Below are 17,940 nucleotides of genomic sequence, written 5' to 3'. Positions count from 1 at the left end.
TGCTTGATAAAATTTTAGATTCCTGGGCTCTGCCCACAAAAGTTCTGATTCAGAACTTCTGGGTCTGGAGTGGGTCTCAGGAATTTGCATTTTTAGGAAACATTCCAAAGAATTCTGTCGTAGGTAGCTTTTGAGATACATTTGGAAACTGTTTTTCAAGTCTCAAGTGCCTCTAGACATTATCTGTAGACCAAAATTAGTCCTTAGGGTAGTGAGGGTTTTCTTGCTAGTAACACTGTGGTTCTCATAGAAAAGTCAAAGGAACATAATCTCATAAGATTCCATGAACATGGAAGCAAAAGAACATAGACCCTTCTAACCGGAAGAACAATCCCAGTTGCCTGTTACTATCATCTAGGATGAGTATCTGCAATACCCAACCCAACTGTCACAAGAGGAAACTAGCACTTAACTCAGCTACTGGGACTTGTGGAAGCCCCAAAAGGCTTCCTCAAATGTGATCTTTCTCCCTATGAGCCAAGCTATAAGTCTGTGAGATAAGAACCGATCACTCTCACCACCACCAATACCATCACTGCTGATGAGGTATCTCTGTTATGTTCCCTCAATCATCCTGCTTTCAAGGATGAATACTGTGGAACAAAATGAGAAAGATGCTAATGCTATTTGGGATGAAAGCATTTACTTCTCCAAGAATTTCACCTCCTTTCAAGATGGTTGGGAAGAAGGATGCATATACCTGCTTCAGTTTGGAGAAGAGCTGGTGGTTCACAGACTGTCTCAAGCGGCAACATTTCTACAGCATATGTTCAAGTGTGCCTTGTGTTTTTGCTACTACAATCCTTAAATGGAAACTCTTCATGATTCAGAAGGCTCCAGAATTTTTTGCACTAACTTGAAAAGGAAAAAAAAATTCTACTCCTCCACAAAATATCGATAGATTTATTGGGGGCATTAAGCCTCAAGAGATCGGTTTTTTTTTTTTTAATTATGATTCAACCCTGAAGGTAGTGGAGAGCAGCAGGGTAGGATGATGCCTTCGGGGGGAGCCCTGGGTGGCTCAGTGGTTTAGCACCTGCCTTCAGCCCAGGGCCTGATCCAGGAGTCCCAGGATTGAGTCCCGCATCAGGCTCCCTGCATGGAGCATGCTTCTCCCTCTGCCTGTGTCTGTCTCTCTCTGTGTATCTCTCATGAATAAATAAATAAAATCTTAAAAAAAAAAAAAAAAACTTTAGTTCCCAGTACCTCTCATTTTAAAACGTTTTGGAAATCTCTCTTCTAACCATTCACTCAACCAAGTTTTACATGGCAGTTCATCTTAGCCTGGCGACTGAAAAGATTGAAAAATTCAAATCTCACATCAAGAACCTACACTCGGATTTTTTTTTTTAAACCCTTTGAAAGATTCTCATGGCTCAGGAGAGGAGGAAAATCCTAATATAGGACTCTGTTGTCCTACCCTATAAGCCAGAACAATCCCACTAGCCTCTCCTCTCGCCAACAGACCGAACTCCTGGGGCCCAGTTTGCCTCCCAAGCTCAGCATCCCACCTGTGCCCTTCAACACACTCTCTTCCCCCATAACGGTTTCCCCCTTATGTCTTCTAGTTACACCCCTGTTCATCCCTCTGTTGTCCCCTCCCTCGGGAAAATCTGATTTAAATCAAAGGTTTTCAAAGGACTATCTACCCATCTCCCTAGCAATGATCATTGTTACAATTTTAGATTTTGTGTGCGTGTGCAAGCTCCTCCAGGGCAGAAGCTGCACCCAGTTTTTTTTTTTTTTTTTTTTTTTTTTTTTTTATGATAGACATAGAGAGAGAGAGAGGCAGAGACACAGGAGGAGGGAGAAGCAGGCTTCATGCAGGGAGCCCGACGCGGGACTCGATCCCAAGACTCCAGGATCGCGCCCTGGGCCAAAGGCAGGCGCCAAACCGCTGCGCCACCCAGGGATCCCCCGCACCCAGTTTTGTGCACCTCGGTACCTCGCCCCGTTCCCCAAACAACGAACGTTGAACACATTTGCAGGGTGACTTTAGTAACTGTGTTTGTGCCTCTGCTTTCTCCCCCCGCCGCCCCCCGCCGCCCAGCTTTGCTACGGCCCAAAACGAAAAACAAGCAGCGCTGTTGGGATTTGTATTCAGATCGGTATTCGTCTCCTCTCCATCTACGGACGTGGGAAGCTGGGAACCGAAGCGAGGCGACGCCGCCGAGCCGGGGAGGGCGGGGGGCCGCGCGGCCGCACGGCTGGCCACGGAGGGCTCGGCCCCACCGCCCCCAGCCCGGCGCGCCCCCCGCGCCCCCGCGCGAGCGCGAGTCGCCGGCGGAAGTGCTGCGTCGCGCACTTCCGGGTGTTGTCTGGCCGCCGCCGCCGCCGCCGCCGCCGCCGCGCGTCTCCCGTGTCCCGTCTCCCGGCCGCCGCCGCCGCCGCCGCCTCGCGTCCTGGAGCCAGGAGCGACGTCACCGCCATGGCCGGCATCAAAGGTGGGCCTGGGGCGCAGGGCGCCGGAGGGCGGGCTTGGCCGCCCGGGAGAGGGGGAGGGGGTCCGTCGCGGGTCCCCGCACGCCGCCGCCTCGGCCCGGGCGCGCGCGACGCGGGGGGTCCCTGCGCTTGGCCGCCGCCCGCCGCCCGCCCCGCGGCCCCCGCCTCCGCCCTCGCAGCCCGCGAGCCGAGCTGGGCGCGGCGCCCCCTCCGCCCCCGCCCGCGTCCCCGGTCCCCGTCCCCGTCCCCCGAAAGGCCGGCGCGGTGGGCGGCTTCTGCGTCGGCCCCCGCTCGCTGCTCGTCTCGGAAGCCTCCCTCCCAGCGCGCGTCGGCCCCGCTACGGAGAACCGAGGGGTCCTGGGCGTGCGGGAGCCCCGCAGCGCCTCGGGCCGTCGCTCGCGTTTTGCAGGAGTTTGCGTCCGAGAGAGGCGAGCGGGCACTGGTTTTGCGGGGCTTGAGGCCCCAGGGGATGCCAGTTACGGGAAGTCAGGTGTCGTCTCCCACTCGGCTTGGGGTGCCGAGCCGAGCCGAGTCCCTCCGGAGCGCCCTGGAAGGACTTAGGGACGGCCCTTTCCTGGACCTTGGCCGCCACCTCCCCCTCTTGGGACCTGCGCTCCCCGCTTTCACAGGCTTCCGAAACTGGTGCGTGTTGGTTTGTGGGGTCCGTCCGAGCAGGTAGAGCCTGTAAGGGACCCCGAAGTGCTCCTGTCCTCCGCGGCTGCACGTTGACGCTCTGTAGTTGGGTTCGTTGAAGGACTAAAACCGTGTTACGGCTTAATGGGAAATTGCTCGCTTATTCACATATTTTCTTTAGGAATTACGGCAGCTTGCACTCTTTCGTATTATTTGGTAGTTTTTGTTGATGTGATTAGAAGGAGATACCGTTGACAGCCTTTTCAACTCTTTGACCACGAATTGCATTGATTTCCTGACCTGACGGCTTGGTACAAGGGGCAGGGAAGCAGGAGAGCTCTGATAGTAGTGTTGGGTTTTTTTGGTTTTGTGTGTGTGTGTGTGTGTTTGTGTGTGTGTTTCTGTGTAACTTCTTTCCTTCAGGACAACTTTTATTGAGCTTCTTTGCCAGAGTCACATTTTTGCTGTATCTGGTTTATAATTTAATGTCTGAAAACATTTCATTTCCGATGTAAAGCTTTGTCATTAGATAAGCAACAAAGATCATTTTCAACTTTTATTTATTTATTTATTTTTTTGAACTGTGATAGACCTCTTTAAATCTCTGTATGGAAAGGTAGTTTGGGTAGAATGCTGTGGTTTTTAAGAATGTTGCCAGTTTCCCGATTCTTCCCAATTTCTTCAGTGTCATCAACGGAAGTCTCCCTCTGAAGAAAATAGCTTTGTAGTTTCCTTTTCCAAATTTAGGAAAATATTAACCAGGCGGAAGTATCTCAGATGGAATTGTGCTAATAAACTTTCGGTTTCCAGAAGATTTTTCTGATTGTTAGGACTTTTATCAGGACATTTTCTTTCGTTGGCCTGTCTTTGTATTAGGCAGGAGTGCTGCTGTAATTGGAGACCATCATTTATTTCTTAAGCCATTTGCTAATATTTGGTCATATGTTAGATTTTTCTGGGAACTCCCAGGTTAGGGAACTGGCCCCTGCTAGGCTAATTTCTTTGTAGTCACAGAATCAGCACCCCGTCTCTGGAGAGTTTAGATAATTGGGCTGTTCCATCCCTAGCCTAGAGGCTTTGGGAGTAGAAACCAGACTCAGATATCTAAGTTTTGCCCTCCAAATGTTTCATCACTCAGTTACAGTATAAATTCTTGCCTTGTTGATGTGTCATATGGGACAACCATTCATACACAAATGATGAAATTTCTATATAAACCAGCCCAGTTGCTGATTTCATAAGACTGGAGAAACTTTGTAAGTTTTGAGAACACTTTAGAGTGATATGTTTAACCCCACTGATTTTTATCATATCCAGTGTGACTGGGAGGTGGGATGTCACAGAAAGCTATTTTTTAATACTTAAATCTTACCTTGTTTTCATTTTTAATTTTTTAAGAGATCATCTTTTATTGACTTTTTCAGAGTGTACTCAAAGAATTTAGACTTTCTTTTTTGGTAAGAACATGATTGTTCTCTGTCATAGAAGAGTTACCCTCAGACACCATCGAGCCCTAAAGCTATTGCCTTTTGGCCAAGATTGCTTTTTGAGATTTTTCTGCCTGATTCAAGAATTTTTTTCAGTTACCATTCTCTTCTGAGAGGGCAGATCTTGCTTATGTGCAGTTCTACCTCCTATTTGTCATTTGCTTATGGGAAGCAAGATTTTTAAACTTAGAAAATTTTATGTTACGAGTTACAGGTAACAATGATCATTTCTGGGTAGAGAAAGTGACTACTCAATTTTGTTCTGGCTACATGAATTGCTATTGAAAAAATATGTATAAATGAACATAGGTAGCTCTTTAATTTTTTTTATTCTGCTGAAATTCTCACACAACAGTTGTTGACTGAATAAGAGCCTAAGAGCCTAAGGGTCTGTTTATAAAGAATGGTAGCTTTAGTGTATGGGCTTTGTGACATCTGTTGTGCTCTGTAGTGACCCTTGTTTCTTCCAGGATTCTAAATTATATTCTGGATAAATGGCTTCTGAATAAATAAGTTGTTATTATATAGTATTTATAGTGGTGAATTTAGCTGTTGGGCAACTACATTCAAAAAGTGAAGATGGTTCCCTGAAACTAATATAACACTGTATGTTAGTTATACGGAAATAAAAAAAAATTTTTAAGCGAAGATGACATTTTACTTCTTCAGCATGTCTTGTTACAAGTATCTTTAGTGTTCAGAGAATTATTTGCATTTTAGTTCTAGTCCAAGTCTCATTTTTTAAAAAGATTTTATTTGTTTATTTGAGAGCAAGAGAACACAAGCAGGAGAGGGGCAGAGGGAGAGGGAGAAGCAGACTCCCCACTGACCAGGGAGCCCGATGCAGGGTTCCATCCCAGAGTCCTGGGATCATGACCTGAGCCCAAGGCAGACACTTAACTGACTGAGCCACCTAGACACCCCCAAGTCTCATTTTATAGAAGAAAGAACTGACACTCAGCTACGATTATGTAGGCAGCTAGTTAAGTGGCTAGTAGGGGCTAGGGACCCATTGTCTCCTGACTTTCATTTATGTGCTGTTTTTACCCTGCTACTTTGGAATGATCTTCCTATCCTCTTCCCTTCTGTTCCTTTCTCTCTTTTTTTCCCCTTGGGTTTTTTACTCATTCTAAAATATTTATTATGCAGTGTTAAGAGCTGGGGTGTGAGCATGAACAGAAAAACTTTTTCCCTGCTGTGGTGGACCAAACAGATTATAAGGAAAAACAGATACAGGGGTGCCTGGATGGCTTAGTCAGTTAAGCATCATACTCTTGATTTTGGCTCAGGTCACGATCTCAGAGTCATGGAATCAAGCCCCACATCGTGCTTTGCGCTCAGCACGGAGTCTGCTTGTCCCTTTCCCTATGCTCCTTACCCCACTTGCACGTACACTCTCTGTCTTCCAATCTCTCTCTCTCTCTAAAATAAATTAAATCTGTATTTTAAAAAGGAAAAAAAAAAAAAGGAAAAACAGGTATAAGTCATTATAAAATTACAGCTATCGTAACTGAGCAAAGAGAATGTATACAGTGCAAGGAGGGCCTCTGCACATGCATAATCCTCTGCCTGGGATACTCCCCTGCAGATATCCACGTGATTTGCTCCCTCATTTCATATAAATCTCTGTTCAGATGTCACCTCATCAGAGATGTCTTCCGAGGCCGCTCTGTCTGAAATACCACTCCCATCGTCGTACCTTACTTGATTTCTTTCATAGCACTTAACATTAATTTTCTAACTTTATTTTTATGATTTTGTTCCCTGCTAGAGTATAAGCTTCGTGAGAGCAAGAGCTTTAATTTTTTTTTCATTGCCTTATCAAGAACAGTGTGTGAAAACGTATTAGGTGCTCAGGAGATATTTGTTGAATAATGAATGAATATATCTAATAGGAGGAATTGGTCTAGCAGGAGATTTGAAAAAAACTTCAGTGAGGAAGAAATGATTGAGCTGACATCTGAAGGACATAGAGGAATTCACTTGGAAGAAAGAGGAAGGGAATGGAAGAATAATGCAAGCTCCCTGCATGTGGAAGGACCTTGTCTGGTTTCTTAACATATCTCCAGCACTTGTTATGTATTTAACTCTCAGTAAATATTTCTTGAATGAAATGAATGAATGAAAAAGTTTCCGAGATAGAAGGGACATGTATAAGGGCCATGTGGGTGAGGAGCCTGCTAATTTCCGGGAGAGGAAAGGCCAGTGTAACCAAAGTGCAGAGAGCAAGGCATAGTAATAATATAGGCTGGTGTTAGGAGAGTGAGCAGGGTCACATTTTGAGGGTCTATGAACAAAACAAGTGGTAAACTCAGTATTTTTCTCACAGTTTACATTGCATTTCATTGTAAACTTGAAGTTACTTGCTGTAAAATAAAAATGCAACTCTTTTTCTTTCTTTTTTCTGTAACTGAAAATATAATGGCACTAAGGACTAGGGAAATGTGTTCAGAGTTGACATGATCTACATCGGTGATCTAAATGAAAACCAAATCTACTATCTTACCATACCATGTGAGTGGGTGTCTGTAATTATAACCATTTTAATCCAGAGAAATCTGTCAGTAGTACTGGGCAGGATTTAACCCCTTTACTGTTAGTTTTGGTTTATATATGTTAGCTTTTCTTTTGGTAACTTTTAGACCTTCTGCAACTCTTTTGAAAAATAAGATTTCTGTTAAGGTTAATGTACTGCCTCATTTAAAACAAAAAACACCTAAGTTATTCTCTTAGCCAATGCAGTTACAGAAAAATACAAGTTATATAGAACTCTAAATAAATAAATAGATCATTTGTATCTTTGCTTAATTCTAGGCCATCAATTAACTATGCCTATTGAAGAAAGTTTTTTCTACTCACTAATAATATGTGAAAACATTTTATAAAATATGTTTTGTGTGTGTATAACTTTAGAAACTATGTTTTATCTGTAGAATGCATCTATTGCTTGTGTTAATATCTTAAAATAGTGATACCAAAGAAGGATTTATACCCATTATCTTGTGCATTTTCCAATGTGTAGAAGGTTAGGGGAGGAAACCCAACTATAGTTTTGTAAGCTATTTAAAGGTCTATATCAAAATTAGTTGATTAAAATTATTAACTCCAGATATCCTTGGACACTTTTTTCTTACTAGTTTTGAGCACATTGGGTGTATATGCAAGAAGCAGGAACTGATCATGAGAGACTTTCCCAAAAAGTAAAGTTCTAAAGTCCAGTAAAGCTGAGAATGCAGTTTCTGAACATCCTGCTTTTCAAACTGTAATGATCTGTGGAGTAAATATAACACTAATTACTGGAGGAACATCGATCTGGCAGGCTAAGATACTTATTAGAAATAGAGCCAGTAATGAGGGAATGTGGTAGTGTGTTCATGATGGGTCAGGGCTCTGAAAATCAGTGTTGCTTTATTTTGCTTTGAAGATGACACAAAAAACTTATTCAGAGACTATAGATAACTTAGAGTATAATTGAAGATAACTCACTTTTAATGCATTTGTTTTTTTGTATTGTGTTCTGTTTTGCCTTTTGCTTCTGGGATCCCAGGTAATGTTCAGACTGCTAACACTGATATTAAAAATAATGTTAAGTTTAATTAATGTTTGTATTTGACTCTATTTACTTTGCAGCTTTGATTAGTTTGTCCTTTGGAGGAGCAATTGGGCTGATGTTTTTGATGCTTGGATGTGCCCTTCCAATATACAAGTATGTAAAATTTTTGTGTTTTTGAGTGTTTGAGGGTAAAATTTTTCTACTTTTAAAACTTTAAGAATTTTTTGAATGAAAGCTTCTACTGTAGAAGTAATTGTGAGAAATGTTCATTGACCAAGGACAAACCTTTTTAAAAGTGCAAAAAATGCTTTGGCTATTGCACTACTGTTCAGTTTTAAGTGCCTATTGATAAAATTAAACATGAGAAGATTTTAAAATGTCTTTTCAGCAAAAAATACCAGAAGCAGAATTAAGAGACAGTTGACTCAGAAAAAGTTATGTAAGCTATTACTTTCCATAGGGTAGAAAGAACTTTTAAAAATTAATAGGATAGGGACGCCTGGGTGGCTCAGCGGTTGAACGTCTGCCTTTGGCTTGGTGTGATCCTGGAGTCCTGAAGTCCTAGGATTGAGCCCCGCATCGGGCTCTCTACATGGAGCCTGCTTCTCTGCCCTCTTCCTATGTTTCTGCCTCTCTTTCCGTGTCTCTCATGAATAAAGAAATAAAATCTTTTTTAAAAAAAGGATAGATAAGTGAGAAAAATACAGACAACTAAATAAAAAAAATGCACAAGTATGAAAAAAGAATTGCACATTTACTAATAATAAGCACATGAAGTTATATTCAGCCTCTTTCAAAATTAAATGAAATCCTTTGGCAGAGATAAAAGCTATGGGTAGACAGGCACCGCCGTGTGCAGTGGGGTGAAGGAATAGCTATGTGCAGTCATCTTGGAGGCCAGTTTGCTTATAGCTCTCAAAATGTGTATATTCCTTGAACTAGTCATTCCACTTAGAATTTTCTCATGCAAATCTCCTGGCAGATGTTTGCAAAGACATGTATATGAGGGGGGATTCTCGGTATACATGGCAGCCCGGTTAATAACAAAAGCCCTGGAGGCATCCTAAAGGCCTGTCAAAGGAGAAATGGTTTAAACTATGGTATGTCCATCCATCCATGGAAATCGTAGGCACTTTTAAAAAGAATGAGGAAGAGCTGTAAATCCTAACAGGTAAAGGTGCTCAAGATACATTGTTAAATGGAAAAATGCAGTGATTCATGTTGCTAAAATTTATCTGTATGGAAATATGGAAGGACCCACAAGAAGGTCATTAGGAGAGTGGAAGGAGAAAGGAGGGGAGATATGGGCAGCTTGGTGTTTCCACTTTTGTGCTTTTGTTTTCTTTTTAACTTTTTATGTTGAAATGATTACATACTATCAAGAAGTTGCAAAGATCACTTCTCTGCCTTTTGGCTAAGATCAAGTGAAGAAGTTGCAAAGGTAGTACAGAGAGGTCCCCTGTCTCTTCACACAAGCTTCCCCCAGTGGCCCTGTCTTACATAACCTTACTTGTATTATCCAACCCGGAAATGACATTGGCACAATACAAAGCTAGATTGCACATTAAAAGCCACCTATTTTCTATATTCTGGCTGAAAGTCTTCAACATTACTTTCAGTTCATTTTCTACATTTTGATTTTAGTGTTTTGGGAGTTCACAGTGACCGAAGCAGAGTTTGGGGGTGTTCCAGCTTTAAGCCAAGAAAACTGTCATTCATTAAAAGTTAAGGGCATGAATTTTGCCTTTTAAAAATTACTGTGCCAATATTTCTATTTTCCATATGCTTCTTTATGTATAACTTAAATAATATTTTTGAATTTTGGGCCTTGATTCCAACTGTTTTAGTTTATAAAGCATTTTCTTCTAATATAAGAAATTTTTTTTTCTAATCTTTTTTTTTTTTTTTTTTTTTTTTTTTTTTTTATGATAGTCACAGAGAGAGAGAGAGAGGCAGAGACATAGGCAGAGGGAGAAGCAGGCTCCATGCACCAGGAGCCCGACATGGGATTCGATCCCGGGTCTCCAGGATCGCGCCCTGGGCCAAAGGCAGGCGCCAAACCACTGCGCCACCCAGGGATCCCTAATATAAGAAATTTTTAATCATTGTGTCACAACTGGCTTTAGAAATACCATGACTCTAAATGTTTTTCTTTTCAGTGTTCAGGTTATTGTTTATTTTTAATCTATATCATGTTTTGTACCTTGCAACATTTCTTTGGTCCTTATTTTTAAAAAGCATGTATTATGTGTAGAAAAATGACATAGATAGCAAAAACTACATTAACTTATTTTTTTTTTCCTAGCCAATACTGGCCTCTCTTTGTTCTGTTTTTTTACATCCTTTCACCTATTCCATACTGCATAGCGAGAAGATTAGTGGATGACACAGATGCTATGAGTAACGCTTGTAAGGAACTTGCCATATTTCTTACAACAGGCATTGTTGTCTCAGCTTTTGGGCTCCCTATTGTGTTTGCCAGAGCACATCTGGTAAGTAAATATATTTTTCTGTTAACGATTTTACATTAGACTGTGTGTTAAAATTACCTCAGGAAAAAAGATTTTGATAAATGACATGAAAAAGAGATGAGAGACATAAGATCCTAGAGGATAGAGATAATCTTTTGTTGTCATTAACTGATAAAAATGATATTGGAGAGCATGGCTGGGGTCTGCAACAACAGTTGGCTCACCAGTACTTCACTCCCAGAACTGGGCACATCAGCTCACCCAGTGCTTCCCAACCACAAGCCACCCCCTCTGTAACTGTTGAAAGGCCTAAGGGGACATTATGTGTTCTCTGCAAATGGGAAAGTATGAAAGAGGGGAAGGGGTGCTGGGCTCCATATGCTTGTCTCCCTCCCAGACTCGGCAATCAGATTCACTCCTCCATCTCTGAGGAGGTAGAAAAGCCAGGGCCCTTCCAAATGGTGAGACAGGTAATCCCCTTTGCCCCTTTAAAAGAATGTACATGAATGTGTTTTCGTCTCTAGTACTTTAATCTGCTCTCTAGATAAAATTAGATTTACTGAAGAAGAGTTGGAGCAGATTTCTTTACAAACCAAAAGTTGTATATGTCTGCGCTGCCTCTTCAGAGTCCAGAAGTCGAGCTGTTGAATAATTATCATCTTCGTGACTTTGTCTTTTTAAAAGAAGTAAATTAAAAACAGCAATATAGAAAAGACCATTACGTCTTCAGTAGAGTGAAAGTTATTATTACAAATTGTATCTGTTTTAGATCATGATTGGCTTTCAACTAGAGTCTTGATTTACTTTTCATTCTCTTTTTGTTTTTCATGTGTCTATTAACTGTTTGTCTTCTTTTCCTAGATTGAGTGGGGAGCTTGTGCACTTGTTCTCACAGGAAACACAGTCATCTTTGCAACTATACTGGGCTTTTTCTTGGTCTTTGGAAGCAATGATGACTTCAGCTGGCAGCAGTGGTGAAAGGAATTACTGAACTATTGTCAGATGGACTTCTTGTCATTTGTTGGCCATCCACGCACACAGAAGATGGGGCAGGAATGCTGAGTGGTACAGCAAGCCTCTTGGGGGTATTCTAGGTGCTCCCTTCTCACTTTTATTGTAAGCATACTATTTTCACAGAGACTTGCTGAAGGATTAAAAGGATTTTCTCTTTTGGAAAAGCTTGACTGATTTCACACTTATCTCTAGTATGCTTTTTGTGGTGTCCTGCTGAATTTAAATATTTATGTATCCCTGTTTAGTTTTTTTTTTTTTAATCAGTATGCAATGTTAAGCCTTTTTAAAATGTAATAACCATTTGCATTGGTTAGGAATTAGATTTCTGCTGGCTATTACTGGGCTAAAGGATATTTTTTGTCTTAAAATTATTTAACCTCCATTGCAAAAAGTTAAAAGTTTTCAATCAGGATGACATCACTCCCAATTTTATGCAAACATGCAGACTGTTGGTATACCTTATAGACTGTATACTCAGTGCAAATATAGCTGCATTTATACCTCAGAGGAGCCAAGTATTAATGCCCGTGCCCTCCATAAGGGTTGCTGGTTTTGCCAGTGAGCAGGTGTTTTATGAATTGAAAATTATCTTATGGAATTGCTACAAAGGAGTGCTTTTCTTCTCAGTTGATAGAAGAATTTATTGTTAAAGGTAAGCGTGTAAAACCAGATTTCTGAGATGGTTTTTATTTATGTTTATTATAGTTAAAGTAGAGTGAGTTGCATTGTGGGAAGAAACGACGTTGAAATTCCATTTTTTTGAATCCTCTATTTATAAGTGAAATGTTTGATCCTCTATCAGCCTTTCATATTTTACCATGGATGAAATGGACTTACGTGGAACTACTACTGATAAGGGAAAGTTGTATGTTTGCGTCACCTAGACCAGAAAACCTTTCCCTGCTTCCTCCTTTTAACTTATTTTATACATTGTATATATTAAGTAAAATAACTTTTCAAATATAGTTTAATAACACTTAAATTAGAGGTGTTTATCTCACCTGGAAAGTAATTGCTATGCCATACATGCCGAGTGCCCCCTGCCCCGCAAGGCCTTGACATGATTAACAAGTGACTTTGTTAGTCTTGCAGAGAAGTGACGCATTAACAATTTAAGATTTAGACCATGGTAATTGTAGTTCTTATTCTCTAAGGTTATATCATATGTAATTTAAAAATATTTAAGACAAGTTTCCTGTATACCTCTCAACTTCTTTGATTTTTATTTCATCATGATAGATATGCTCTTTCCTTTTAAATGACATTTATTGTGTGAATTAATGCAAAGTAGCCAAATCCAGCTGTATAGCAGCTTCAAACACAGACCTGACCAAAAAATTCCCAGTAACCAGGCATGATCAAATCATAGTGGTCATTTGCATCTCAACAATTATCAGTACCTTTTTCTAGAGCTAGTTATGAAAATGTTCAAGTTGGTTCAACAGTATGTTGTTGAGGATATTTGTGTGTTTATTCAGTATACTTACATAAAAACTATTTTGCCTTCAGACAAAACTGAGTGATCATGACAGCTACCTTTTGTTGTTTTATGAAGTTTATTTCTCAAGAAAAGGGGAACAAATTTTGGGTTTACTAAAGATGCTTGAAGGCCACAGGTTTTATTGCCAAAACCCAAGTTGTGACTTTCGCTGTGAGATGGGAAGCAGAATGAAGGATTTGCATGTGGCTGTCCCACTTAGTAGGCTAGAAACAACTTGCAGTGTTATAATTATATAAACCTAAGAGGAAGGTACAGGTACACAGGAAGTAGCTGGCCATACAGTTGGGAACTCAGTGCCTGTGATCTACTTGATTTTTTTTTTTCAGGAAGTACATATTCTGGCCCTTCCCCATTATCTGTTCTAGAATATCAGTGCAGTGCACTGCTACTGTTTTATTCACTTGGCCATAGACTCTTTTTCTAACAGCTGCATATTCTTTCTGTATACGGATTGCATTGGCAGCATTGTGTCTTTCATCTTGCACACTAGCTCGACATAGTGCTGTCTCTGATTTCTAGGCTAGTTTGAGGTATGAGTTTTCCATAGAATGTGCACTGATACTGCATTGCCATTCTTCTATGGAAAGAAAACTTTTGATGATGAAACAATAAAGATTTTAAATATCTATTTTAGTTTGTGGGTGTTTTTGAAGTGAAAATATACTGTGCACTTCAGCTCTTGAAGTGCCTTATTCATTTTAATAACGTGATGTAAAGCAAGTATGACATTAGTCATTAATGTTAGACTTGAAAGAGTTTCACTTGCAAAATAGAATTGAAACCATAGTAATGTTATGGTGAAGCCCTATGATTTTGTGCTATGATGAAAGGATTGGTAAACTGGGGAAGTAGAATTTTTACCTAACCCTTTACAAAAAAGCCATAAATGATTTTGTTGATATAAAAAGACTGTTGATAATCTAAAGTCAAGGTTGTACCTATTCTTAAATTTTCAGATCTTTTTTATGACTGTATGTTTTATTGTGTATTTATCGCCATTTATTATTAGAGCATTTTGCAAACATTTCCAATAGTTAAAGGTAAAAAATCAGTGTGGTATAGTGTGAACAGAAAAAAGTACTGTTCTCTTTTGTCAAACATGAATCTTGTCCCAGACTGTCCTAATTATATAATCTCATTATATACTTTAAAAAGTTTAGGTCACAGTTTCTTAGTGTTTGCTCTAATATGATTTTTGGGGGGGTAATGTCAAAATAATCCAGATTTCTACAGTAAACTCTGGAATATTTATACTGAATGTGACGAGATTCATAAGTTTCAGGTAACTAAATCAGCACATCAAATTTAACAAGCAGTCATGCAACATTACTGTTAAGTGATATGTACATTTTACATCTCAGGATGTTTTATGGTTTATAAAATTGGTGGAAAATTCAAAATCATGTTTCTTCCATATAAAGCCTATGTTATCCTTTCTCTTGGTGAAGATTAGGGAGTTCTTATTTTATTACAGGCCTCCTAATTTTCTGGCATTCCCAGAGAAGAGAACATATCCTGTAAAATAAATATTCCAGATAACTGAAGTTTATCTCAAAAAGAACTGACATTTGTTTTATTTATTTTGGTCAAAGTATTAAATGAGTCATATACTTTTGTACTTTCTAAGAATATATTAAGACATTTTGGGTTTTTCTTGGTAATTTAGGATTATCATGAATTATTTCTCCCTCTTTTAAAAGGCCCCAGACCTGTATCTTTCTGGAATTGTGTTTTTGCTGGCTTTTCTTAGAACTCAGTTTGTTCCTAGCATGCCTTAACTACTTTTGTTTCTAATTTTCTTTTTCTTTTTTTTTAAATTTTATTTATTTTAAGATTTATTCATTCATGAGAGGCACACAGAGAGAGAGAGAGAGGCAGAGACACAGGCAGAGGGAGAAGCAGGCTCCGTGCAGGGAGCCCGATGTGGGACTCGATCCCGGGTCTCCAGGATCACGTCCTGGGCCAAAGGCAGGTGCCAAACTGCTGAGCCACCCAGGGATCCCCTGTTTCTAATTTTCCAAACTATAGTATATTAGGGGGCATCTGGGTAGCTCAGTTGGTTAGGTATCTGTCTCCTGGTTTGGCTCAAGTCATGATCTCTGGGTGCCCGGACTGAGCCCCACGTTGGGCTCTGTGGTAGGCAGGGAGTCTGCTGGGGGGTTCTCTCTCCCTTTCCTGTCTCCTCTGCCCCTCTCTCCACTCGTGTGTGCAGGCACTTTCTCCTTCCCTCTCTCTCAAATGGGTGGATAGATCTTTAAAAATAAATAAATAAACTATAGTACATTGGGAGGAATGGAAAGTTGCCAGGGGAAAAAATGAGGTAACCAAGCAGACTGAATCAATTATGTAATATTTCTATTCACAATACCTCAGTGGGCCTAACTAGGTGCTCCCACCTCTTCTACAAATGAAATAAATGCTTTGTGATGAATCTTCTTCCTGCTGAAAGGGCTTTAAAAAAAAAAATAAACTGTAGCTGTTAAACTGTATATACCAGACAGTGGGAGGCTGTGAGAGGAAACACAGATAAGGAAGGAGTGACTGCTTCGAGTCCTCTTGCTAAACTCGAGGAGTTACCCTGAACATAGATACTCCTAGGCCTCTAACTGATTTAAGAGAGTTTCTATCTCTCTTCACCATTTGTTTTCAGTTGTAGAAAGTCTAGATATGAAGACAGTTTTACAGTTCACTTTCACTGAATATTTTGATCCAGTCTCTTGAAGATTATTTGAATCCATCCTTGGGCTTAGGACTATACTCTGTAGTCACAACAATTCGGATATTAATTGTTAACCTTGTAAATTCCTATCAGAGGGAATAAAACATCAAAGTCAAAAATGTTTTCACAAGTGAGAAACTAGGACCATGAAACATTCCTTTTTCAATTATAGTTGTTTTTTTGTTTGCATTTAGAGGGAGTACTCACAGGGGGAGATCAAGAGCTTTTGTTTCAGAAACCAGTAGAGTAGATAATACTAAGAAAGAGAAACTTTGTGGCAGCTTACAGCCATAGAAACCATCCAAAGAATAATATAGAATGAGACTGAGTGTTTCCATCTCTGTTTATAAGAGCATTACTATTTAATAATTTAGTTATCTTGATTTATACTGTGTCTGGCATTTTAATATCAGAAGTATCTTTTTCTCTTGGCTAATCTATATATTATATAATATGTAAATATAGTTATGACATAAAAGTCAGTGAACTTTTGTAGATCTGCGAACATCCAAAATAAAACATATTTCCCTGAAAGCTAGGTGTACTTACATAGAACATTTGAGGATTGTCTCTAAAAGTGTTCACTTTTGAACAACTTTCTAGGATTAAATTAAGATGGATGGATTTAAATTCATTTTTGTCATGCTCTAAACTGTCAACTTCCCAAATAAAGAATCAGCTCTAATACCTAGTTAATGAGTATATCAGTGAAGAGGAGAGTATTAGTCTCTCAAGGATTTTTTTTTAAAAATGGTTTTGAGGGATCCCTGGGTGGCGCAGCGGTTTGGCGCCTGCCTTTGGCCCAGGGCGCGATCCTGAAGACCCAGGATCGAATCCCACGTCGGGCTCCTGGTGCATGGAGCCTGCTTCTCCCTCTGCCTGTGTCTCTCCCCCCCCCCCCCCCGTGACTATCATAAATAAATAAAAAAATTTTTTTAAATGGTTTTGAGCTGTCCATACTAGAAAGGACATTTGTCATTTACAAGCATAAGTGGCCTTATTAATCTAGTGCTTAAAATTGTCTTCAAAAAATAGATTATTATAGGGGCACCTGGCTGGCTCAATTGGTAGAACATGTGACTCTTGATCTCAGGGTTGCAAGTTTGACCCTGTGGTGGGCTTAGAGCTTACCTTAAACAAAATACATACATATAATATATATGTGTATATATATGTATGTGTATGTATATATATACACACACACACATACATACACACATATATATGTACACTTATAAAAACATCTTCCAGACACTGAGCAGAGGGTCCAACTAATTAGATAGAAATGGCTTATACTTCACCTTAGTATGTCACTGAGATAATTATGCTGAAACTCTGTGTTTGGTTCAAGCTTTTTATCTAGAGAAGTTCTTTGTTCCCAGTGGCAGCTGTATCCCACATGACAACATTCTAGGTACTATTGGGGAATAGAAGAAAAATAGGAGCACAGTCCCTCTCTGAACTAGATAGAGACTCAAAATATCAAAGGAACCTGATTCCTATACTATGCCAAAAGGGAAGTGTGGGGGTTCACAGGAGGAGATTTAGGAAGCAAAAAGGAGGTAGAGGGTCATTTCCTGTTCTGCTTTGGCTTGTTTCTTGTTGGCAGGAAGGGTCTTGGCAGCATGAACCTTTCTCTGGCGCATCATTGTGTGTGGTGGTGTCTCTTAGGCTTCCTGGGACTCCAGGGAAGTTGGAGCAACAGAAATGGTGGGGGGCACTTCTTGATTCTGACGTTCTCACTCTGGATCCCAGATACAACAGAGACATGAGAGGTGGTGAGATTTAGATTGTATTTTAAAGGAATAACCAAACAGATTTGCTGATGATCTGTGTTGGGGAAAAAAGAGGAGTCAGGGGTGACTACCAAGTTTTTGATTGTCATGTCGGGATTAGGGGAAGAAGAGGTAGTGAGGAAATGTTTGAAAACAGTAATGTCTAGGTCAGTGGTTGAGCGTCTGCCTTTGGCTCAGGTTGTGATCCGGGGGTCCTGGGATGGAGTCTCACATTAGGTTCCTCTCGGGAAGCCTGCTTTTACCTCTGCCTGTGTCTCTGCTTCTTTCCATGTATCGCTCGTGAATAAATAAATAAATAAATGAATGAATGAATGAATGAATGAA

At 40.3% G+C, this 17,940-nt stretch overlaps 1 protein-coding gene across 1 annotated transcript; it reads left to right on the top strand.

Annotated features, from left to right (window-relative positions):
• Positions 1-2,289: 2,289 nt before the first annotated feature.
• LEPROTL1 (leptin receptor overlapping transcript like 1) lies at positions 2,290-13,727 on the top strand. The gene is made up of 4 exons (XM_025417848.3): positions 2,290-2,444; positions 8,193-8,268; positions 10,421-10,607; positions 11,448-13,727. Exons 1-4 carry the CDS (start codon positions 2,429-2,431, stop codon positions 11,562-11,564), a joined length of 396 nt encoding a protein of 131 aa, XP_025273633.1. The 5' UTR covers positions 2,290-2,428; the 3' UTR covers positions 11,565-13,727.
• Positions 13,728-17,940: the final 4,213 nt, after the last annotated feature.

The sequence above is a fragment of the Canis lupus genome, chromosome 16 (genome assembly GCF_003254725.2).
Source record: "Canis lupus dingo isolate Sandy chromosome 16, ASM325472v2, whole genome shotgun sequence".
In the NCBI taxonomy this organism is placed as follows: Eukaryota; Metazoa; Chordata; class Mammalia; order Carnivora; family Canidae; genus Canis; species Canis lupus.
This window is presented reverse-complemented; position numbering and strand designations above follow the sequence as displayed.